This window comes from Schistocerca piceifrons, chromosome 2 (assembly GCF_021461385.2).
Source record: "Schistocerca piceifrons isolate TAMUIC-IGC-003096 chromosome 2, iqSchPice1.1, whole genome shotgun sequence".
In the NCBI taxonomy this organism is placed as follows: Eukaryota; Metazoa; Arthropoda; class Insecta; order Orthoptera; family Acrididae; genus Schistocerca; species Schistocerca piceifrons.
In genome coordinates this window covers 390485024-390511737 of record NC_060139.1, presented here as the reverse complement: position 1 = coordinate 390511737, position 26714 = coordinate 390485024, and the positions used below count along the sequence as shown (strand labels likewise).

The 26714-nt window shown below is 40.4% G+C and overlaps 1 protein-coding gene across 1 annotated transcript in view; it reads left to right on the top strand.

Annotated features, from left to right (window-relative positions):
* Positions 1 to 25821, top strand: part of LOC124775420 — a 74289-nt gene extending 48468 nt beyond the window's left edge. The window contains exon 3 of the mRNA XM_047250252.1: positions 25553 to 25821. Within this exon, the coding sequence (XP_047106208.1) occupies positions 25553 to 25705 (153 nt within the window). The 3' untranslated portion in view covers positions 25706 to 25821. The remainder of the gene's footprint in view (positions 1 to 25552) is intronic.
* The last annotated feature ends 893 nt before the right edge of the window (positions 25822 to 26714 follow it).

Below are 26714 nucleotides of genomic sequence, written 5' to 3'. Positions count from 1 at the left end.
ACAGGGCGTTTGCAATAAATCTGTACAAAACTATGCCCTATTAACATTTACGAAAATGTTTTGAGTTTCTGATAATTTTGAGGCAAACCAGGAATATTGACTCATGTCTCGGAATATTGGTGACGATAACTGATGATGAATTATAGAATGAATTTTTATAGTCTTCCCGGGAATTAATTTCATGATTCCCCTGTAACAATGCGCTGCAATTTTGCAAGCAACAGAAGAAATGCCAGAGTTTTTTATTTTTCTTTGGTTGATCGTTGTATTTGGTCACTGCGGACGTCACATGACATCCGGTCAAGTTCGCTTGTTGATCCTTGCACTCAGTTTTTTTTTATTACAGAGGCCAAGCAGCTCTCTGACCGAACACGCTGAGCTACCGTGCCGGCAGCCATGTTGGCCAGACGGCGGCACGGCAATGGACTAACATTTTATATTCATAAGACACCTAAGAAACTTTGGATCGATTTTTCTCGGGATTTTCCGAGTAGTGCGTCCTAATACACTCCTGGAAATGGAAAAAAGAACACATTGACACCGGTGTGTCAGACCCACCATACTTGCTCCGGACACTGCGAGAGGGCTGTACAAGCAATGGAATGGAAATGTGTGGCTAGGGCCTCCCGTCGGGTAGACCGTTCGCCTGGTGCAGGTCTTTCGATTTGACGCCACTTCGGCGACCTGCGCGTCGATACAAGCAATGATCACACGCACGGCACAGCGGACACACCAGGAACCGCGGTGTTGGCCGTCGAATGGCGCTAGCTGCGCAGCATTTGTGCACCGCCGCCGTCAGTGTCAGCCAGTTTGCCATGGCATACGGAGCTCCATCGCAGTCTTTAACACTGGTAGCATGCCGCGACAGCGTGGACGTGAGCCGTATGTGGAGTTGACGGACTTTGAGCGAGGGCGTATAGTGGGCATGCGGGAGGCCGGGTGGACGTACCGCCGAATTGCTCAACACGTGGGACGTGAGGTCTCCACAGTACATCGATGTTGTCGCCAGTGGTCGGCGGAAGGTGCACGCGCCCGTCGACCTGGGACCGGACCGAAGCGACGCACGGATGCACGCCAAGACCGTAGGATCCTACGCAGTGCCGTAGGGGACCGCACCGCCACTTCCCAGCAAATTAGGGACACTGTTGCTCCTGGGGTATCGGCGAGGACCATTCGCAACCGTCTCCATGAAGCTGGGATACGGTCCCGCACACCGTTAGGCCGTCTTCCGCTCACGCCCCAACATCGTGTAGCCCGCCTCCAGTGGTGTCGCGACAGGCGTGAATGGAGGGACGAATGGAGACGTGTCGTCTTCAGCTATGAGAGTCGCTTCTGCCTTGGTGCCAATGATGGTCGTATGCGTGTTTGGCGCCGTGCAGGTGAGCGCCACAATCAGGACTGCATACGACCGAGGCACACAGGGCCAACACCCGGCGTCATGGTGTGGGGAGCGATCTCCTACACTGGCCGTACACCACTGGTGATCGTCGAGGGGACACTGAATAGTGCTCGGTACATCCAAACCGTCATCGAACCCATCGTTCTACCATTCCTAGACCGGCAAGGGAACTTGCTGTTCCAACAGGACAATGCACGTCCGCATGTATCCTGTGCCACCCAACGTGCTCTAGAAGGTGTAAGTCAACTACCCTGGCCAGCAAGATCTCCGGATCTGTCCCCCATTGAGCATGTTTGGGACTGGATGAAGCGTCGTCTCACGCGGTCTGCACGTCCAGCACGAACGCTGGTCCAACTGAGGCGCCAGGTGGAAATGGCATGGCAAGCCGTTCCACAGGACTACATCCAGCATCTCTACGATCGTCTCCATGGGAGAATAGCAGCCTGCATTGCTGCGAAAGGTGGATATACACTGTACTAGTGCCGACATTGTGCATGCTCTGTTGCCTGTGTCTATGTGCCTGTGGTTCTGTCAGTGTGATCATGTGATGTATCTGACCCCAGGAATGTGTCAATAAAGTTTCCCCTTCCTGGGACAATGAATTCACGGTGTTCTTATTTCAATTTCCAGGAGTGTATTTTAACCACGTGAGGTGTTAGGGGTCCTCTTTCACCACACAAAATTTCGGACAAATCCTGGACCCCACGGTCGTGCCGTCTCCTTGTTAGTTTCATATAATAATGCATTTATTGTCAACAGATGACTTGTTGCTCACATGAATTCTCACTGGAGAAAGTTCATTCAGTTGCTAATCTGTTGTTGTAATGTTTTATTTTTGTACTTTCAACATTGCAGCACAGTCAGTTATCGAAACAACCGCTGGAATTACAATGTATACAGCCGCCAGAAGAGAAATAATCTTTTGTACAGCAACTGAAAATGAAATTATTGGAATGAGAATCACTGAAGGTCAGTGGCGCCCATCCGATAGTTTGTAGGTGAAAGGGGAGGGAGGGGTCGGTGGAGTATACCTAGAGGTATAGAGTGCTTTTAATATTTTGGAATAGGGATGACGACTCATCAGTAACTATAAAAAAGGTCCAGTTCAGACACAGTTAAAACATTGTGTAATAGCGTCTTTCAAATCATTTTCTTACAAGAAAAACACCTCACTACACAGCAAGAGAGCTAGAAGGGGTGTCCTTGCTGAAGGTGAACAAATTCATAGTCGATTAAAACTGTGTGCCCGACCGACACTCGAACTCGGGACCGTTGCCTTTCGCGGGCAAGTGCTCTACCAACTGAGCTGCCGAAGCACGACTCACGCCCGATACTCACAGCTTTACTTCTGCCAGTACCTCGTCTCCTACCTTTCTTTCAGGAGTGCTAGTTCTGCAAATTTGGCAGGAGAGCTTCTGTAAAGTTTGGAAAGTAGGAGACGAGGTACTGGCAGAAGTAAAGCTGTGAGTACCGGGCGCGAGTCGTGCTTCGGTAGCTCAGATGGTAGAGCAGTTGCTCGCAAAAGGCAAAGGTCACGAGTTCGATTCTCGGTCGGGCACACAGTTTTAATCTGCCAGAAAGTTTCATATCAGCGCACACTCCGCTGCAGAGTGAAAGTCTCATTCTGGAAATTCATAGTCAATTGTAGATAAATACTGACGGGTTTCTGTTTCGGTCATATGTCGTGTTGTTGTCTCTTGATGGCGGAAATCGATTGTACTGCGGGCCTACAAAAATCTGAATGGGAACTTGAGGTGAGTTTTACGTTACGCATCGGAACTAGCCATTCATCTTGGCGCCAGTTGTGAGTTGGCGCTCATGTAGTTACAGATAGGGGTCTCCCTGGCGCAGCTAGCTCACTACCTCACTTATTCATCACCCAGTTGGTATACAGCACTTTCTTTTACATTGTTATAAGAACTGCAATTCTAAAATTTCAAAAGTTTAAAGAACATTTTTATAAAAGGTTTCTTGTTATTCCAGTATACTCCGGTTTGGATTACTTGTTTTATTTTATTATATACAAATTGTGTATATTGCACTGTTTTGTGTACTCCTTGGACAGAATTTCTTCCTTATTCTTTATGTGTTACAACTGTATTTCTGTATGATTACAATTGCAGTGCCATCTGCTCGTAGTTCGTAACATTTTTATTTCTGACTAGGGATTCTGACCCTCTTCCACCTATTGTACGAATATGAGCTTGTGCAGTCGGGGTAACATGCATGAATTTTAGGTAAATCTTGTTGCATTATTGATATGCCAATGTATCACTTTCTTCCTGTTCCTGGAATTACGAGTTACGACTTGTGCGTATGATGGTGATTTATTGAAGTTTATTTACATCAGGCATGTTGCATATATTCGTGTTGTGCAAATACTGCACGTTCCCCCACCTTATTATATCTGACCGAACTAAGCTTTAGTTTCAATCTCTATGCTTTACACATCCGATTATTACAACTTAGATTCACCGAAACTGGTCATCATTAATGAAATTATAATTTGCGATCTTGACCGTAGCAGTTTTACTTCTGTATTTCATTTCAATTTTCACTCCATAAATCAAACCCAGATTCTCTGTTATCGTATGATGTACATTCATGCTGTCCAGCCTCACTGACAGTCGTTTTAACAGCTACAAGGAAGTCCTTAACGATTTTAACTACCTTCAAACATGTTTTAAGGTTTGTTGCAACTTTTTGTTTTTGAATGCACGAGCAAACAGCGTTGACACGACTAATACATGAAGACGCTCAGTCAGTAGAAAGCGCTTTTTGATTTTTATTACGATGTTAACTCTTCAGACCATCTCCGGTAGTCTACACTGGTTGTACGCCTCATATTTTAATACTGAACGTAGTAGTTAGTCAGATTAGTTTACCATTTCCACGTACTTTACTACGCAAATCTCACAAGTAGACGCCTCCATAAGCTGCAGAATGTTATAGACATCCACCAGGTCTACAAAATTTGTCGCAGTTAACAATGGTGGTGTACTAACATGGAAATTAAATTATTAATCACTGGCCGCAGCTACACAAACGTTTCAGTCGTATAGTAAGTTGAATACCCTCTGGTGGCTACTTGAATTAGTTTGAGGCTAATCACTTGCTGCTATACTTTGTTTAAATGAAATAACATTTCTTTTATAGTCCGATTCACGGACGATGGCGGTTCACGCATGTCGAGGCACGGACGGGAATGGCATTGTTGACGATTGCAAGCGACAGTTGACGTACGCGAATGCGCGCGTTTCCGCTTGAAGGAACCGTATATCCAGCAAATTATATTTCTCGCTTGCTTATGCAGAATTTATGACTTACCACCACCATCAGCAGTGATAACTCGCAACAAATGAAATACAAATTCACTAAACAACTCGCTACGATCACGTTTAATGCTCGCATTGGCTATAGCGTTCCGAGCAGAGCGCTCGGAACACTGCATTGGCCGTCGGAGTATGCGGACGTAAGTGCGCAGAACAAGCCTAAACTCGATCGCCATCGTTTGTGACTCCAACTACAGTTATCTCAGGCAGTTTGACATTCTTTTTGATCGATTAATAGGATTGATGCATAAGTTGGTAGCTTTTTTCCGTGAGTTTAATAAACGCAGCAGATACAAATAACAGACAATAGTCTTCAACAATACAGTCTCCTTTACTGTTTATAACAGTATGCCAATGTTACGGTAAATTTTCGATTCCGCGACTGTAGAAATCACGTGATTTTGAGGCGAATAACTCGTCCAGCCATGTTCGGAGCGCATTTCCATCCAGAAAAAAGTTCAAAGGTTGTTCGAGAGAGAGTGGGAAACGTAACAATCTGAGGGTGTTGACCAGGTGAATAAGGTGAGTGCGGAATGACTTCCCAACCCAACTACTGTATAGTGTTTATTGTCAGTCTAGCAGAATGCGATTTATATTGGAGTAGCAGCACTTCACGTAGTCTTCCTGTCATTGTTATTGGACTGCGTCCGCAAGAAGTCTCAGTTATTGACAATAAATGTCAGCAGTGATGGTTACATGACGGGGAAACAATTTGTACCACACCACATCGTCGCGTTTCATCAGATGCGTAACATTGTCTTTGGGGATGTGCACAGCTCTTTGCATGGCTAGCTGCTGCATTGTTTGGGCTGTCATTCCTTTCTTTCCTTATGTTAGCATGCAGACACCATTTCTCGTGACCAGGAACGATACAGGATAGGAATGGTCGGCGTTTTTCAAGAACCAATGATGATGAGCAAGCAGTGATGAACATATGGCCACCTGCTGGTTTTCGCTTAGCGCAGTCGATAGCCATACACCCGATTTTTGAACCTTTCCACAGCATGCAAATGTCGCACGATGAGGGAATGATCACAGTTGATCACACTTGCCTGCTCTTGAGTACCGTGACGTGGATCATTGTGGATTAATGCGTTTAACCGTCTCCATCACACCCCAAATGTCTTCCTGAAAGTGGAGAGTCACTAATGTAAAAACAGTCCTCCTTAAAACGACAAAACTATTTTCTTGCCGTGTTCTGCCCGATGGCATTATCCTTATGCGAGGGTTGGAACTTTAATAGTGGTAACTATTTATTTACAACTCGTACGAAATAGATACATGTTTCAAAGTGATGACATTTTCTGCAGAACCTGACCATCATTTTGAAGGGAAATGCTCAGGCATGTACAGTGCAAGCTGTTACTTATTTGTTTGCCTGATGGGGCTGCTAAGTGCTATACCACCTACTGCACTCCACTGACTTAAGCCCTCATGAGTTCAACTCCATTTCTAAACTCAAGGAAACACTTCACGGCATTCGCTTCAGAAGTGCTACAAATTCGTCGGGCAATAGACCACGCTGCTCGAACTGTCAACACAACTGGCACTGCTAAGAGTTTCCTACGACTTCCACATGGCTGGCAACGGGTTATACACAATGCTGGTGACTACTTTGAAGGTCAGTAACACTTCGAAACACGTTTCTGTTTTGTACGAGATGTAAATAAATAGTTGCCACTGTTAAAGTTCCAACCCTCGTACATTGCGCAAATGTTTCTGGTTGCCTCCAATGCTGTTACCCCTTCACTGAACTCAGACGGAAGAACATGTCGGAAATGTTTCGATTTCTCCATTTGTCACTCCATTTTCTAGAGTCGATCGATCCACTAGCTATCTCCAAATGACAATATGTAAACTAAAACAGCAGCAGTGAATCACAAATAAAAATTACAGTCGATAAAGAAACCCATAGCAACCAGAATGCCACCATGTAAAATTAAAAGGCTACGAACTTACGCAACAACCTTGTAACCCCTCAACAGACTATTTCCTTAACCTTGGAATAAATGGTGACTAACCTCTCAATAAAATTGTGACTCATATATAACCTTTCAATAATTAACTGACTGTGAATCCAAACTGGTAAATCTACATGTCAGCAGTGCTGCGTCATGGCCCTGAAAAGTCATGCTGAATAAACTGAAGATCTTACCTCAATTATGTTGCCGGATAACGCGTATATATCTGCTCCTATAAGAAGTTTTTCTGGCACAGCCCCGTGCAATGCTGGCCACTAGATTTTGTTATGTATGAAAAACAACTGATTTTATTTACGATAATTGACATGACTATGGATAGGAGAAATTAGTAAAAACTTTAAACTCAGATAAATGACTGTGAAAAGTTATCTTTATAAGAAAGATTATTATTGAAAAATATTTACAATAGTACAAAATGAGTTGTTGCAATTTACATATGCGCGCGGCAATAAATAATAATTTTTTGCTTTTACCTTGTAATACATCGCTCAGGCACCGCCATCATTCTCCACTACCGGCCTTGGTAATTCCACACAGGACACAAGTGCTCTCTGTGAGCTATACAATCTTTGGCATTTTGCAAGAACTGAACTCATTAAGAAATGAAATAATGTGCACACGCACTGTACAAGTCTTAAGCGTTTTACAAGAACTGAACACATTGAGAAATGAAATAAAGTGCACACACACTGTATAAGTCTTTAGCATTTTTACAAGAACTGATCATATTAACAAATGAACTGAAGTGCACACGCACTGTATACGTCTTTAGCATTTTACAAGAACTAGGAAAGGAATTGGAAGGATAGCATCATGGTTGTAGCACAGTGGGTTGCACATAGCTGCACTGAAAGTCCATATTTGTCTACAGAAGCACAACACCAAGTGAGACAATCTGAAGTTCTCTTGCCTGAAGTATTAATCGGTGTAGCCAAGACACTGAAATGTTGTAATAATATTCTATGTTATCATTTTGGTAGTACATTAGGTACACCAAACAGTAGGACCATAATAACATCTCCGTCGTTCAAGGTGGTTGACAGCTTGATATGTAAACACCACATTCTTGTAGAATCCATAATCTTACATCAACACAGAATTAGTGCAAAAACCAAACAGTGTGCTCCATGATCATGAGGATGGACAGGACATATGGATATCGCAGTAATTGGTGGTAACTAGGTCAGAAGATAGGGGATACATTAAGTCTTATACTAGTCATTATTCAGAACTACACTAGTGAGTCATCCGATTTGAACAATTATTGGCACTCATTGGCCAGTTACAAAGCATGTGTGGAGCATTGCAGTAATTTTTGGTACAGCATTTGTGGAGTATTAGAAAACATTATTCATAAGTCGTCTCATTACAGTGATTATTGGCATAGTATTTATGGGATATTACAAAACATTATTCGTAAGTCAACTCATTTCAATAATTATCGGCACTCATTGGCCAGTTACAAAGCATTTATTATGCATTATTCAGAAGTCATCATTCAAAACAGGAGTTATTGCAAGTAGCAACAAACTGCTAGTGACTATACAGGGTGAAAAGTATTTAAACCGACAAACTCCAGAAGGTTGTAGGGGATATCAAAACAAATATTTTTCTCTAATGTCATTTTTTCCTATGAGGATTATTTAAACCGGTGGAGGCCGTATTACGCTCTTCCGTTGTTAGAGGCCATATTACGATCTTCAGTTGTCACAGGGCGCATTACGCTCTTCAGTTGTAGGCAACTGCTGTCCACCAGTGTAGTAGTGCATTGTCTGTTTACTAAAGGAGCGATACACCTAGAGTGAGTACACTGACATGCTTGGTGCATACTACATAGCGCACCACAGCGGACGAGCTGCACAGCGAGTTTATCAACAAAAATTTCCTAATCACCGTATCCCGCATCATACGACCTTTGCTGCTGTGTACCAACGTCTGCGTGAGACCGGGTCATTTAGCAGATTACCTGGACAGGGACGCCGTCGCACGGTAAGAACGCTGCAATTTGAGGAAGCTGTCTTGCAGCATCTGGATCGGGATCCTTCAGTCAGTACTCGTGCAATTGCACGTAACATGGGTACGAATCATACGAATGTAAGGATAGTCCTTCGACAGCAATGTCCGTTTCACTTACAGCGTGTCTACAACCTGGAACCAGTTGATTATTCACCCAGAGCACAGTTTTCGCAGTGGTACCTGGAACAGTGTGAAATGCATCCTACATTTCAATCCTCTGTGTTGTTTACCTATGAAGCAACGTTCGGGAGTGATGGAGTCTTCAACACGCACAATTCGCACGTTGGAGTGAAGATAACCCACATGCCACAGTTACTAGCGCTTATCAACTGCGGTTCTTCGTTAATGTGTGGGTCGGTGTTATTGGGGACTGTTTAATTGGAACGTATCTGCTACCTGGGCCGTTAAATGGCAAGCACTGTTACAATTTTATCGCCCGAGCATTGCCAGAATTGCTGGAAGACGTCCCGCTCCTTACAAAACAACGCATGTGGTTCCAACATGACGGGGCGCCGGCACATTTCAGTCGCAGTGTGCATCGATTCCTGCACCGACGGTTCGCAGAAACGTGGATTGGCAGAGGTGGTCCTGTACCATGGCCTGCTCGATTCCCAGATATGCTCCCTCTGGACTTTTTTGTGTGGTGAGAGATGCCCAACCATATTTACACAAGTCCTGTTGCATCAGAAGAGGATCTGGTTGCCCGGATAGTAGCAGCAGCAGGAACAATTCAGGATACTCCTGGAGTTTTTGCTTGTGTCAGACAGAACATGATCCGACTGTGTAACCTTTGTTTACGTGTCAATGGAGGCATTTTTGAAAATCTGTTGAAATTGGGTTGTGTTAATGTGTTGTCTCGTGGTCATAAAAAATGGAAAAGTGTTTGTTGGTTTAATTAATTTGCCGCCAGAGAAATCTTCCTCTACTGGTTTAAATACTCCTCATAGGAAAAAATGAAATTAGGGAAAACTGTTTGTTTTGATGTCCCCTACAACCTCCCACAGTTTGTCGGTTTAAATACTTTTCACCCTGTATTTGATATCATGCAAGTGACATAAGACATATTTAAAATGTAAGACATTGGAACTAGTACTCAACGTGTTTAGTCCAATAATGCATACACATAATGGAATTAATACATCAGAAAAATTTGCATTATATTTAGGACAAGAAATATATCTGAAATTGTAGCATTATTTAGTTTTACGCTAGTAGTAGTTGGGACTAGTAATAATTTTTTCGTGCTAGCGATGCATTGCGTTGGGATCAATAGTCAATTGGTGGGGCATGAAAATATTTGCTTTTGACTTATTGCTGGAAATAAGGGTTATTAACATCATTCGTCATGAGTCAGCTGTAGCAAGCTTATGAAATAAGTAGATTATATTTGATCACGTCATGAATGATACAGACAACCGGGTAAGTAAAAAAATGCAAGTACTAGAACAGATTTAATAACTAAGTGATTGTAGCATATAACATAACGACATATTTCAGAAATCATTTTAACGTCATAAAAAGCTTCCCCAGAAAAAAATTCAAGTAGGATTATTAAGGTGAAAGAAGAAATGTATATTATGCTGAAAAGTGGTAAACTTCTAATTAACAGGTAATGACGTATCTGCTTAACATGCATTTACTCTTGCTGTCTCTTTCCAAAACTTTCAGTCATTATACAATGCAATATACGACATACTGTCAAATAGGTCTACAACAAATACTTAAATAACTACATAAACTTCATCATTATCATCTGCAAAAATGAAAAAAACTTCATGATTCATTACCATTTTCTTCATATAACTAGACATCATTTATTATCCTCTGCAAAAATAGTTCATTATTCATTATCTTATTTATCAGCATCATTCATCAGTGTCATCATTTCATATATAACTAAGTTTCTTCCTTCTAGCATACTTCATCACTAAAATTAACATACATAGCTCCACTCGATGGTCCGCCGCAATTGCGTCTGAAAGAAAAGTAATTACTCAAGGTTGCTATCAGATGGTGCATAACCTATATTTTCGTAATCTTTGTTAATTCTAATCCATTTACTCTTCATGACAAGGTATTGCATTTTCTTTTGTTCATTCCAATGGTGAAATTTCCATTTCATAGTAAACCACTGTGGTTGTTTAATTTATTTCTTTTACACGGTATTGCTTTCTGAAAATGATGAATATGGATTAATATCTTGCATTTAAATCATATACCCATTAAATGAAAACTTGTTTCTAGTGATGTGACTAAGCTTACAGCAAAGAATAACAGAAAATGTATTAGGTCAAAACCATAGACAATTTTCAAGTACAAAAATGTGCACACAATATCATAATGTAGTAGCAAAAAAATGTAGAATAGTCAAGATATTGGAATATCATAAGGCAAAATGTCAAAGTCAACTGGTGTTTGTTATATCTTAAAGATTTCATAGTGCATACAGAGAAAATTCTAATTTCGATGGGAAAACCATCAATATACATAAAAAATGGGAAATGTGCACAGTCTGATATATAACGACAAGAAAAGCGACCTGCTAACCTTACCTTGCCGGGCACTTGCCAAGAAAAAATATGATCATCATTAATAAGTGGTCACATAAATATCTGTAAATTGCATTACAGTGTGAGAAGTCATAAAATATGTTAATCAATAAATGGTTTAATATTAGAAATATGGTGATTGACTTGGTTTTTCTGGTTCTCAAAGTTTTGGCAAGTACTACATTGGGGTGAGGAATGCTGCGAATTCTATATGGACCAGCGTATAGAAGCTCAAATTTACTGCATCTGCTCTTTCCTCTGTTGGATAAATTGTGTGTGTGTACGAATATCTTCTGTCCTATGTGAAATTCACGGCGTGTACAAACCTGCTTTTGCTGTATTCTGCGGCACGTTTGATGTTGTTGAGCGCAATGTCAATTATTTCATGGTGGCGTAGTCGACGAGATGTAGGAAAAGATACTAATTCTTTAATTTTGTTGGGTGGTTCAACATTTATCAAAATAACAGTCGGAGATAGCTTAGTAGATTCATTTGGTATGGAGTTAATTACGTCCTGGAATGAGAGTATGTGTGTGTCCCAATCAATATGTCTTCTGTGGCAGTATATTCTACATAGTTAACCAATTTCTGTCATCAATCCTTCAGAAGGGTTCGAAGAAGCGTGATACCTGGATATATAGATCAGAGAAATGTTTCTAGCTTGTAACATATGTGTCCATATCGCAGATCGAAATTGTGGTCCATTGTCGGAAATTGCTTTCAATACACGCCCTACATGAAATAGAAAATGTTTTACAAATGCATTGGAAATAGATTTAGCAGTAGCTTTGCGTAACGGAGTGAAGGTAACAAATTTCGAAGTGAGTTCAACAATGACAAAGATGTAACAAAAACCTCTATTACATCTGGGAATCGTTCCAGAAATGTCTACAGCGGCCGTATGTCCCAATTTAATGGGTAGAATGGGATGTAACGGAGGAATATGTGAAGTTGTGTCTGATTTAGCTTTCTGGCAGATTTTACATGACGCTAAAACTCGTCGAATACGTTTCTCCATGTTGGCAAAATAACAGTTCTGTCTCAGTATAAGAAAACATTTTATGGCTCCATAATGTGCGTAACTGAAATGTGTATACCAAATTAATTTGTTAACAAGCTCGTCAGGAATAGATAATAAACAGTTGTTATTGTCAGGGTGAGAGCAGCGAAACAGAATGTTGTTGCGTACAGTATAACTGTTTCTCATGGCGACGTTATTCTTATCTTGCCAAAGGTGTTTAATTTCTTTCCATACGTTGTCTTTGCTCTGCTCTGTGTTATGTCTCGTAATGATGACGAAATGAAATTTTCACAACTTGTTGAATATACATGAGGCTAAAATTTGCTTGGCAGAAATCGGTTGCAATGTTTTGCTGATTGTTGCCGAGAGAACGGGATAGTGCGTTCGCTACAATATTTTGTGCTCCTGGAATGTGAACAATTGTAAAATTAAATTCCTGTAAATAAAGCTTCCATCTGCTTCACCTGCCATGTGTAAATTTAGCGGAAAGTAAAAACTGTATAGCTCTATAATCTGTGTAAACGGTAGTATGTTTTCCATAAAGAAAATGCCTAAATCTGGAAAATGCTCATACAACACATAATGTTTCAAGTTCTGTAACAGAATAATTGCGTTCAGCAAGCGACAGAATTCGACTTACAAAAGCGATGTTTTTAATTACTGTAGTACCGTCTTCTTCAGTTTCCTGAAAAATGTGTGTACGCCTAAAGCTGTATTAGAACTGTCGGTGGCAATGGAAAAATTTTGGGTAGGATCTGGGTGTGATAAAAGTGGTGCATTTAACAAGGCATGTTTCAGATTAACAAACTCAGACTGTGCTTGGCTATCCCAGGACCAAATAGCGTTTTTACCCGTCAACTGGCATAATCTAGGGCTGTCTAAAGCAGAGTAATGAATAAATTTACGGAAAAAGTTAATTAAACCCAGAAAGCTGCGTAGTTTCTTGGTCGTTGGAACAGTAATGTCACGTAAGGCTTGAAGTTTTTCCGGGTCAGGCGCAATGCCTTCTGCTGAAATTACATGTCCAAGAAATGTTATGGAAGTTTTGCCAAAGTGCGACTTGCTAAGATTAACTGTGAGTCCTTGTGCATGAAAAGTTTGCAACACTTGTTCAAGAATCGAATTGTGCTCAGACCAGTTAGCTTCTGCGATAAGGATGTCGTCTACATACGTTGCGATTCTGTCTTTAAGTTCTGCCGGAACTATAGTATTCAAAACGCGAATAAATGCTGCTGAAGAAATTGTTAGACCGAGCGATAGTTTACAAAATTGATAACATTCACCAAAACAGAGAAATGCTGTGTACTTTCTGCAGTTCGGATGGAGCTGAATTTGCCAAAATCCCGATTTTAAATCTAATTTGGAATAAACAGCAGTACCATGAAATTTCTGTAGAAGTTCTTCTAGTGTCTGTGGGCGATCTGTTTCATTAATAATAATGTCGTTGACATGACGCTAATCAAGTACGAGGCGAAGTGAGCCTTCCTTTTTCTTAACAATATGGAGCGGGTTTATGTACGGACTAACAGCCGGTTCAATTATTCCTTGGTCAAACGTAGTTTGCAATTCTTTCCTGACTTGTTCTCTGTGGAAATATGGAATAGGATAATGTTTGGCTTTAAACGTGTCGTGCTGTTTAACTTGAAATTTATACATAAAACCGGACATAGTACCAGGAATGTTGTCAAAAACTGGAGCTTGCTGTAAAAGAATTTTGCGTAGCTCTGTACGTTCGTCATCTGTATTTCCACTGCTCTGTTTTACCTCCTCAGAAATCATTTGCATAACGTCATATTCGGCTTCGTCTGGTGTATTGTATTGTGTATCTGTGAACAATGTGGAATAACAGTCTATGTTGCGCGATGTAGAAATGACCTCTGTCCGATTAATTGCCTGTTGTTCTGCTGATAAAGCGTGCTGAAATTCTAATTCCAGTTGTACCTTTTCATCCTTTAGCATCAAATAGGAACTTTGAAAGTCAATAATTGCGTCATGTTGCACCAAAAAATTCGTACCTAAAATAACGCCTGTTGTCAATAAGCGAACAATCCAAAGATTTGTGTGGAACGTATGACATGCAATACAAAATGATAAGTGTGTCTGTAATTTTACATCTGCTCCTTTACCAGGTACCGCTCCTTTTACTTTAGTTTTGCCTAATGGTAACGTAGGATAGGTTTTTTCTTTGTTACATTCTTTTTAAGTTTCTTCATTTATGACTGACATAGGTGATCCAGAATCGATTAATGCTGAAAATGTGGATGATCCAATCTTTACTTCAAATAACAGGGTGGGAAATGGTTTTTTGTATAACTTGTTTTTCATGTAAAAGTGTGTCTCGGATGTCGTCAAAAGCAATAACATTTTCGTGAACAAGATTCTGTGTATCAAAAGTATTGCTTACGTAGCTGGAAGATGCAGCCTGTACTGTATCTAGTCACATTCTTTCTGACGTGCTGTTATTTGCACGAGGATGCTGTAGCATTTCGACTATTTGTACTGTTCTGTTATTTCGTCCTGACGTATTAGGTTGGGGACGATATCGACTGTCTGGTTCATGCATGATAATCTGCGGTTGTGGATGATTCTGCTGCTGACAAAACTTGCTGTTATTAAATGTACGCTGACAACTGTGCTCATTACTTTTACGTCTGTCATGATAGTCATTACTATACGGCGCGTTGCGACAGGAGTGTTTTCCTTGTTGCTGTGCGTTACTATTTGGCGGAGCCGACGCTATACGTATAGGCGGCGAAATATTAAAGCTTGGCTGACCTTCCACATTACATTGTTGGTTAGGTATGCTAACCGGCTGGTTTTGTTGTTGTTGTGGGGAAAAGCCTCTATTGTTGCCAAAATATGTTTGCTGTTGCTGATAATTATGAGGATACCGTTGATTAAAATTCTGTCTGTTATTAAAATTATACTGGTAGTTCTTGTTATTTCGGGAGTGTCTAATGAAAACTGTCACTTTCAGGTAAAACTTGTCATATCAGGTTTTCTTTACTCATTCCTAATCCTAGATAGATCGATAGCTGAAGAGTTGTTTTGATAGATATAAAGGATAGTAAAAGAGTAGGCAGCAGTGCAGAAAACTAAAGACGAAATAGCACTACTACGGTTCGGGGCCCTGTGCACGCTAAGGCACATATTCATCGAAGTGTAATGAATCCCCTGAGGTCAAAAGCTGCAAATAAATTTTGGTTTCTGCGTAACAGGCCAAGCCGGTGGGAATGCAAAAGCAAACTGTTGTATCCAGTCCAAAGGGTGTATTTGTGTTCTGTCATTTCAAATACCTTAAATTTTCTCGTGGATAGAAAGTGCTTGTAATCAAAATTATCGTCTCTGAATGTCTGAGCAGGTTCAGGATTGTATGAGAATCTGTTTTTCTGTGTCTGTTCAGAATCTGTCACGTACTCTCTGTAAATTACCTAAGCTATACTGGCTGTGTGAGTGTGATAAATGTTCAGAATGTGGCGTATGCTGTGACTTGTTAGAGGAGAGGCTGAAACATTTTTCATTTCTGTCGCTTCTCGCTGTAAAGATGACAATTTTCTACGTAATGTATTACTGGACGTACCTATCTCACTGACTGTCTGCTGTATATTTTGGAATTCGGATCTTTGATTGAACCATACTGGTGACGTATCGTCTGATTTGGTGTCATTGTAATTTTCGATAACGTCAATACGATTGGCCAATTCAACAAATTTTTCAGTCAGTGTTTTTACCTGATCGTCATTTTTAGTGTCACAAGTATTAATTTGTTTTTGCATTTTACGTGTGATTCTGTTTAATTTCTTTAATGTCTGTTTTAATGGCATCGAGATTCTGTATTAATTCCAATTGTTCAAGCCTGCTGGTCACTGTCAAAGTCTACTGTGTATTTATTTTCCAAAGTCTGAATATTAGTGTCTGTTTTTGTTTTTAGATCGGAGATTTCATCATGCAATTCAGTGTTCAACTGTTTGATAGTATTGATTTCGTCTGACACTGTAGCAATGTTGGTGTCTACGTATGATTTTGCTTTCGTAAGCAACTTACGCTTGTCTTCCTGTCTCGGTGTAGTAATTGTTTCCATGACTTGTTTCTTTACTTTTTTCTGTTCCTGTATGAATTTACGGCAACGCGTTTCACTGTTTTGTAGATGGTGATTAAAACGTTCTTCAATTTGGCTGTTCTGTTGTTCAAGTTTCTTGTCGGCTTTCGCATCCAGAGTGCGTGAAAGTTCTGCTGACATTAAACTCGTCGTGTAACTATGTTGCGTTTTCTGAACATTGTTTAGCAACTGCACTGATTTCATCTCTAAGTAATTTTGTTGTGGCTGCATGTGTATTACGTAATTCTTGTGCAACGTATCTAATTTCTTCACTACTATTCCTAGGACAAGCCTTAATTTCCCCACACAACTGTTCTTTGGTATCATGATACTGCACGGCAACGGCTGTAATCTGTTCACTAAGTTGTTTGTAACTGCTGTCTTGTTTTTCATTCAACTGTTTGAAATAGTAGTCGTGTTTTTCATTTAGTTGTCTATAATTGTTGTCTGGTTTTTCATTCGACTGTTTGAGATTTTCATTAAGTTGTAGCAATACTGCCATAACTTGATCCATTCCAAAATTAGCGACTCTATTCTCCGTGCTGTGTAATAGTGTCTCTGCATTTGTCACGTTTTGTGTGACCATTTGGTCATTGTCTGATTCGCGAAAAGGTTTGCTAATTGGAAGTGCACTGTTGGTCACTACATTGGAATCAAATAAATCTGACGTATTTTGAGTACTTGTTCATCTTCGTTAGAAGCATTTATCTGTTCACTGTGTAAATTTTGCAGATCAGGTGTGTCAATCTGGGCAGCGTTCATGGTAACGGAACGTGCCGCGTCATCAATTGTTGTTAAATTGACTGTGGTCATAATTGAATTTGTTTGCTCATCATTTAGATAAGAATCGTTACTGGTGGTCGGCACACAGATATATAACTGACTATATCTCAGAAATTCACAAAAAATACGATCCTGGCTGGCTGCCGACAAGTATAACCTCCCAACGGATTACTTCCTCAACCTCGGAATAAATGGTGACTAAACTCTCAATAAAATTGTGACTCATATATAACCTTTCAATAATTAACTGACTGTGAATCCAAACTGGTAAATCTACATGTCAGCAGTGCTGCGTCATGGCCCTGAAAAGTCGTTCTGAATAAACTGAAGATTCTTACCTCAATTATGTTGCCGGATAAGGCGTATGTATCTGCTCTTATAAGAAATTTTTCTGGCACAGCCCTGTGCATTGCTGGCCGCTAGATTTTGTTATGTATGAAAAACAACTGATTTTATTTATGATAATTGGCATGACTATGGATAGGAGGAAGTGGTAAAAACTTTAAATTCAGATAAATGACTGTCAAAAGTTATCTTTATCAGAAAGATTATTATTGAAAAATTATTGAAAAATATTTACATGTGACTTTGATATAACAATAGTACAAAATCAGTTGTTGCAAATTACATACGGGCGCGGCAATAAATAATAATAATTTTTGCTTTTACCTTATACTACATCGCTCAGGGACCACCATCGTTCTCCACAACCGGCCTTGATAATTCTATACAGGAATTCCATACAGCTCTCTGTGAGCTATACAACTAGACAACTGCTCTGTAAGAGCGACCTGACCCAACCGCCCGACTGCGAGCTACTACCACTACTGCTGCCGACACTACTCTCTGGTCTGCGATTCTATTGTAACATACACATCGCAGGCAGCGCGTGAGCAATCCATCGAAGTTACATCTGCTCGAGTGAGCTAGCAATAAATTCCTTAGTCATGGCCCTCTTACAACCTAGTACTTGCTAACAAACTGATGATATGGGAAAAACGCGAGGTACGAATTTTTCTTCTAAATGATACTTCCGTTACTTTAATCACTGCAATGACGAAGTCATGAGTGTCAACTGATTTTTTTCCAGGATGAGGCAAACTGGCAGATTGCGTATATAGGGATACGACAAAAATATGGAAACACGGCCAGAAATGCATGCTTGAACATAATTCAGATGCTAACCTGCCTTGCAAGCTGCACTGCAGTATTTGTCCACGAACGGTACCTCTGCAATACCCTCGATACGCAGCAATCAGTCGTGGTCAGAACATCTACATTTTGTATACTCTGCGAATCACCGCGAAGTGCATGGCCGAGAGTACATCCCACTGTACCAGTTGCGAGAGTTCAAAAATGGTTCAAATGGCTCTGAGCACTATGGGACTCAACATCTGAGCTCATCAGTCCCCTAGAACTTAGAACGACTTAAACCTAACTAACCTAAGGACATCACACACATCCATGCCCGAGGCAGGATTCTAACCTGCGACCGTAGCGGTCGCGCGGTTCCAGACTGAAGCGCCTAGAACCGCTCGGCCACACCGGCCGGCAGTTACGAGAATTCCTTCCCGTTCTATTCACGTATAGAGCAACGGAAGAACAGCTTTTTGCATAGTTGTGAGAGCATTATGTCGGAACTAAGTGAATACAAACGTGGAAAAATTGTTGGTGCTCGCAGGTTTGGCTCTTTCGTAAGCAAAGAAACAAAAGAGTTTGCTGTTTCAAGAGGCAACTAATCAAATATTTATTCCACATACCATGAAAGCTGAAAAAGCATTCTCCATTAAGTCACAACTGGAAGAAAATATATGTTGAGTGGTCGTGAAGGACGGTCATTGAAGAGCACGACAGCTGCAAAAAAACACTGCAGACCTGAATGTCGCACTCGCGAACCGTGTCAGCACAAAAATAATACCAAGAAAGCTCCATTAGCAGCGAATTGCATGGCGAGCAGGAATTCCTGCAACATAAAAACGTGGTGCCAAAGCCATAGAACCTCGACTACGGAGCAATGAAAGAAAATCACATGATCGGATGAGTCTTGTTTCATACTGTTTCTAATTTCTGACCAAATTTACGTCCCAAGAGCGAAAAATGGCGGGCACCAAGGTTACTCGGAAATGTAGCATTACTGCCAAGGATTATGTGACCATTTTGGCTGTGTTCCGAAGACGTTAGGGCCTCTCTTCACACAGATTTCATCGTCCAGGACTGCTTCTAGGGCGCAAGGATGAATTATTCCATCTCCCTTGGCCGCCACAGTCGCCAATTTCAATATTATCGAGCTTTCGCGGTATACTTTGGAGAGAAGGTTTAAGTATGATCGCTATATACCTCCATTATCGTTACGTGAACTTACAACTATTTTGCAGGAAGAACGGTACAAGATTCGCTCGAAAACCATGCAGGTCCTGTATTTATCCAATTAGAGATGAGTGGAAGCTATTTTGAATGCCAACGGGTTTTCTACACCGTATTACGCATTGTGATATGTTGTGTTTTTTGCGTTTCCATATTTTTGTGCACCCCCTGTGACTGATTCGGTGTGTTGAAAACGTCACATGCCCCAAAAACTAAATTAGACAAGAAATACACAAAACTTATTGTATCTCAAAAGGTCGGTAGGTATTTATCTACTATTTTTAAGGCAAATTGTTTCGGTACCTAAACATTATAAACATTTCAATATTATATGGATACGTTTTTTGTTACTGAAATGATCATATGGCACTGTTGGGCAGTAGTCCACCTGGGGAAGTGCGGCTGCCGAGTTGCAAGTGTTTTCAGTTGACGCCACTTGAGCGATCTGCATGTCGATGAAGGTGAAATTATGACGAAATGATCACGGGAATAACACAACACCCAGTCCCTGAGGGGAGAAAATCTCTGACCCAGGTCCCACTGCGTGGCAGTCAGATGTGCTGACCACCCACTTAAGGACGCGGACTTTCATGTTATTAATATGAATGTGGGTGCCAACTTTTTGATCCAGCGATCTGAAAGTACATCCTCATATATTTAAATCCTTGTATCCAACGAGTAATGCAATAAATCTAGAAAATATTCACAAAAAATGATTTCCGATCCCTTAATACTAGGTTCAAACAGAGAATTAAAAATTGTAAATAGAAAATAACGCAGCTTGATTCAGAAAATACCACATTAATTCTTCTTGATGTGGAGAAACAGGGGATAAACTTTTGAAAGAAGACTCACTTACTTTAAAGCCAATTAAAAAATTTTATTTGCTTATAAAACTTTACATCTGATGGCGTTAATGTATTTATGACATTGCTTTCATGCTTTATAATTTTTATTTTGAGTGGCGTAATTGAAGCTGAACAAAATATATTTTACAGGCTACATTTGTTGTTGCTGGTTAGGTTAAGTGTATCCAATGGCCGTATTCTGCTTGGATTTGGGAATCTCCAATTTGTCACACTGTTGTGCAGCAATTCCAATTGGAATGCTAAATTCGCAACTCTGTGTGACTGTATGATGTGCTGTGTTGCACCCATCCATTTTGAGAACGGCCCCACCCTGAAGAGTTAGTTCTCTCGAGTTCAAAAAAAAAAAAAAAAAAAATGGCTCTGAGCACTATGGGACTCAACTGCTGTGGTCATAAGTCCCCTAGAACTTAGAAATACTTAAACCTAACTAACCTAAGGACATCACACACATCCATGCCCGAGGCAGAATTCGAACCTGCGACCGTAGCGGTCGTGCGGTTCCAGACTGTAGCGCCTTTAACCGCTCGGCCACTCCGGCCGGCTCTCGAGTTCACACGTAGTATTTGGGATCATGTGTACATTTACACATCTGTAGTATAGATTGACTGTGTTTTTACGAGTGTACTACCATAGCTCTGCTGTGTGAAACTGAATGAAGAGATAGCAAGCCATTATGAGTTTTCGTTCTCCACAGGCAAATGGTAAGCTTTCCATTGTGGAGCAAGAAGCGTGTGGCGTTACAATAATTGTGGAAGAATGATTGTCACACGTGCTGCTGACGTTTTAATGCTGTGAAAGTAGTTGCTGATGATGGAATCCGTGCACCAAGTTGCTAGACCGTTTTCTTTCTGCAGTTCGGTAAGGACTGTACGAGGAAGTGATAGAACAAGGTTGTTCCGCAGACCCACCAAAGAATCGGCATAATTACCCACGAGCATAGTGACAACGACGGACAGCCATGATATACAGTGATTGCTACAGCTGCAGTATTCTCCGTCGCCGTCGGCAGTGATAAAACTGCAGCTTAGTGGAGTCTCAGATAAACATTGCTAGTACTTGGAGAAAATTCTGTTATGACTAAAAGTCCCGAAGCTAACTCCAAGTGACGCCCCCCCCCCCTCCCCATTGCGGTCACCTATGGATATCTTAATGAGATATGATCAGAAAAAAAATTCTGTTTATGAAGAAAAAGTTATTGATTCTGGTGAAGAGTAGCCTGAATTTATTGCCAACATCGAAGGTCTATGTTTTGTCTTTAAAATCGATGTCATGATCTTTCAAAGACTTTAGTATCGATATTGAAACTGATGCTTAAACTCGCAACATCGATATTATGTAAACATTGTTGATCGGCAAACATCTCTACTTTGCAGCTTGACCATTTTTGCTAGAACAATCAAATGTTGAATGGGAAATCGTCCATGAATATTTCACTTCCGAGTGCAAACTGGGAGAAATCTAGATCAATGTAGACTAAAAATTCCAATATTCAAATAACATTTGTGTGGAATAAACTGTTTAAATCAAATGTGTCAATTCTAGCCTTCAGTAGTTCCCATTACTAACCACGGTCTTACAAAATTTGAATTTACAGGTTTGCACTGTTCGTTCCGCTTAATCAGTCTCACTAATTTTCTTAAATTGAGCCAAATATTGTTACTGTTCAATTCATCGTCCAAATATTTCAAATTTCTGATACAACATTACTTAAGGCTTACGTTACGTTCACTTACACAGAAAATAAGTTCCATGAGCCTCACCAGAGTTTGTCATTCAATAAACTTGACTACTTTTTTGATGTAATTATAAGTCTGACATAGTCATCACACAGTCCAACAGCACAACTCTGAGCTACTTCAGAAATGAAGCCCGCCGTTAACTCAAATTGTCGCTGGCGACATCGCATTAAAGTCGCTTGCCCTCTCAAAAACAGAGTCTGAGCTGACATTGAGCATAGCTACCACGGATTTTCTAAATCCTATGACGGATCATCACGGCTATATAAATCAGAAGTTGAATCCCAAGACCTACAAGCGTTAATGCCAAAAACCGATTGCAAGTTGTGTGACGCCCAAAAAGTAAGACACGAAGTAATTGCGAGCAGTTCGTTAACACTAGATTAGTCTCCCAATTGCTGGTTCTTACCCAACCGCCTTTATGTGTGTAAGATAAATAATGATAGCACATATATCGAAAAGTTCTCGACCTTTCTACTACAATTTTTTACACTACACTGCTATACTGTAATATTCTGAACGACATAGGCTACATATTTTAACTGTATACCATATAAATATATTTATTATATAAAGAGGAAGGTAGTTAGCCAGAAGCCTCTAAATGTTTCTGACTGACTTATTTTAGATTTTTACATGCCACTCCTATGAACATTCAGATGGACATCGACTTTGCCTCTTTTAATATATATTGTACACGAATATCTATATCTACACTACCACTACATAAAAGTAAGTTGTATTTTAACATTATTGCCAAGGCTCTAGAAAGTTCTTGGCCAATTTAGATTTTTATACACTACTCTAAAAACATTCATCCAGGTGTAGTATACATATTTTTAATATATATGGTACATAAATATGTATATCTTCAACACATAAAAGGATAGGCTGCTAGCAAAAGTTTCAAAAAGTTATTGATGATTTACTTCAGATGTTTACATGACTTGCTGCTAAATGTTCAGACACACATAGGTTACATACCTTTAAATATATATTGTATATAATGCGAGTGTGTGTGCAAGTTGTCACAGGCAGACACTGTCACCAAAAATCTTAAAAATTTCGTAATATTGCGTTGTCCAAAACTTCGTAATCCTATCAAGAACGTCTTGTCGACCCCTATTCAATAGTCTGGGAATTCTGACATTGCCCTCACAGTATATATTTTCTTTAACGTCGTTTCTTGTTAGCAACATTAGCCTATTCCCAAGAGATAGCAGCTTTCACTCAGTTAATACTAGGCAGAAATCCAATCTGCATGTGGAATGCACTTCCTTGACTCTTGTGCAGAAAGGAGTGCAGTATTCTGCTGCATCCATTTTCAATAAGCTACCACAAGAACTCAAAAATCTTACAGTAGCCCAAACTCTTTTAAGTCTAAACTGAAGTGTTTCCTCATGGCTCACTCCTTCTATTCTGTCGAGGAGCTCCTGGAAGAGCTAAAAAATTAAGCAAATTCCAGTGTTACATTGTTGAGTTTAAATAAAGAAACTTACGATTTGTCACCTGAACATGTTTTTTTATATTTCATTTTATCTGTTTCTAATATCGTGTTATAATTTCATGTATTGACTCGTTCCATGACCATGGAGACTTCTCCTTAATTTGGTCCCACGGAACAATAAATAAATAAAATAAAATCTGTTTGCAAATTAAAATCATGCAATATACAGTCATTGAAGGTACTATTCCCACAGATCATCAGATGGAGAGGTTTGTCTCACACCCCATACACCAAAGATCCCAACAGATTTACTCACTCATTTTAAGCGACTTCAATTCCCAATCAAGTTTTCCTTTTCAACACCTGTACACATGGCTAAAATTCAAAGAGAGGGGTACGAGGATGTGGGCAGAGGGATGAGAGGAAATGAATTTAGAGAGGAGGAAGAAGGAGGAGACAGACAAAGAGAGGGGGAGGAGGCGATCGCCAAAAAGAGGGAGATGGCGATTAGCATGTACATCCAATTCCCACATATAATTAGTAAATACGAAGCATTGCACGATTTGCTACTTTGCTATAAATGTCTCCATTAAAGTCGATACTAGAAAAAATTTAAGCCACGTCTGGTTTACACTTACAGAGCTAGTTTGGAAGGAAGACGTCAAGTGAATTTTTATTTGATTTTTTAGATAGACATATTTTGCGATTATTTTTTGTGGATTTGGATGGTACTATATTCAGTCTTGCCGCAACGACCTTGTGGTCACTTATCTCTGTATCAGTCATGATGCTCTCTATTTGGTCAGGATTATTTGTTTTCAACAGGTCAAGTATGTTTTCGCATCTGTTTACACTCAGATTGGACTCCTGAACTAGTTAGTCGGAATAATTTTCGGAGAAAGCATTCAGTATGATTCTGGACATTTTATGCCTACCATCGATTTTAAACATGTATTTTTGCCAACATATTTAGGGTAGATTGAAGTCACCGCCAATTATAAAAGATTGAGTGGGTACCTATTTGAAATGAGACAAGTCTTCTATGGACTGATCAACAACTGAATCATGTGAGGAACTAACTTCTTCATTTTCACTACAAGGTAAACTACTTCTAACAGCAATAAATAGTCCACCACCAACTGTATTTAACGTATCCTTTCTAAACGTCATTAGGTGTAACTGTGCAGCATAATTTTTCATAGAATGAATGGCTCATAGAATTAGGTCACAGCACCAGCTGTTTAAAGAAGTTGTTGTTTATGTATGCAAGGAATACACAGGTCACTCCCCTGTGCTCGTCCAAGACATGGAGCACATTCAGCAAAGTTTTGCACGTACTCTATAGCAATTTACTCATCGTTTCAGACGAGAGTTATCCATGCATCACGTGTCCGTCTGCATTGCTTTGCAGCGAAGTTTAAGTTTCTAATCAAACATAATTCAACTGCCACAAGCTCTTCTTAATTGTGATGGAAATTTGTGAATTTATTCCCGACACGTAAATGGAAGCTAACACTTTACTTACGTGGAACAGCGTTCGATGATGAGACAATGTTCCATTTAAGTGGAAATGTGAATTGCCACACTCAAAGAATTTGCGGAACATAGCAGTCACATACTTCACTTGAACACAGGCATGTTTCTAGCAAGGATAGTAATTCCAGGCGCAAGCTTTTATTTGATCTCCTTGGCTTTTATGCTCGTTGCGATCTTCTGCTACTTGCCTTATTGCATCTTCGTGTAGAGCTCGGTAAAGAGAAAATGTGATAATGTCATTTTAAAATAGGAATTTGATTGTCTTTAGAATCCATTTCTTCATCCTTGCTAGAAATCCCTCATCCGTGTCTCTACTAGCTCTCCATCAACGAAAGACATACGAGTTTGTTAGGACTATTATCGAAGTCTAGGATATGAAAACTGCAGAAGATATGTGAATACGTTTTTCCTGTCCACAGGATATCGACCTGGAGAATTACATGACGGTGCGGAACAATTTTGTCAAAGACGCATACCAGCATGATAAACGCTTTCGTTCGAGGATGACAGAGGCGATGGAGGAGCTGGTTGAGACCTGCCTCATGCCGCGCCTACGGCAGCAGCAACGGTGACAACCCGGGAGTACTGTGCATAAAAGAAGTATGCGACCAGTGGCTCATGGCGCTTATCAAAACAAGATCATCTCTTCTGTTGTTACAACAGGAGAAATATCTATGACTCCCTGCTCTCCTTCCACATTGTTTTAAAAATATATCTTGTTGTATTAAAATTTGCAAACATTCAATAAAAACGTTTCGTGGATTTTATGACAGCGAAGCACATGTTTTCTGCTCAACCCTGAGTTTCTTTCTCCATGCTTACACTTCCCCTGTAACTACTTCTATCAGGCAGTTCCTGTATGTCACTGCCACAGCAGAGCTCACCAGTCTCTTCAGTATCTTGATCAGGAAGGGTGTTTCTGTTCACAACAGCGGTTCTCAGTGGGGCAATAATGGCCACTGGTGGGTGGTGATGCGGTCGAGGATGAGAGGTGGTTTTGGTCCAAAGCAAATTTGGGGAGCACTGAGGGCCACTTACCGCCCCCCCCCCCCCCCCCATCGCCATTCAGGGAAACATTTGCAAAGCTGCGACTGAACGCTACAGTAAGATCAGGAGCAACTGAATATCGTCATTCACGAGTTTCTGCTCCATTCACAGCCATTGTCCCTCAGGATGGCTGTAGGTCTGAAGATGGTCATGTGATGATCGAAACTGGACACCTTTTAATACTGAAACCTCCCCTTAGAAAAATTAGTGAATTACTGTGCTGGTAAACCTCTTACGTTATTTGATTTTCAAACAGTCGAACAGAACTGAACGTACTCGGACATTTCTCTCTTTACTTATTCTGATCAACACTAAACTGACACACAATATTTTTAGCGCAAAGCAATCTGACTTTCAATAATCCCTACAAAAGAATGGCCCTGACTAACAATAACCTATACTTTTCATAAATCACTTAACTCACAAAAATCTTCGTTACTCGAACTACTGCAGTACAGCGAGCGCCAATACTGCCACCTAAATAAAGGATTCTAACTACTGAAGGCACTAACTGCTGATAGGCATAGTTAGCAA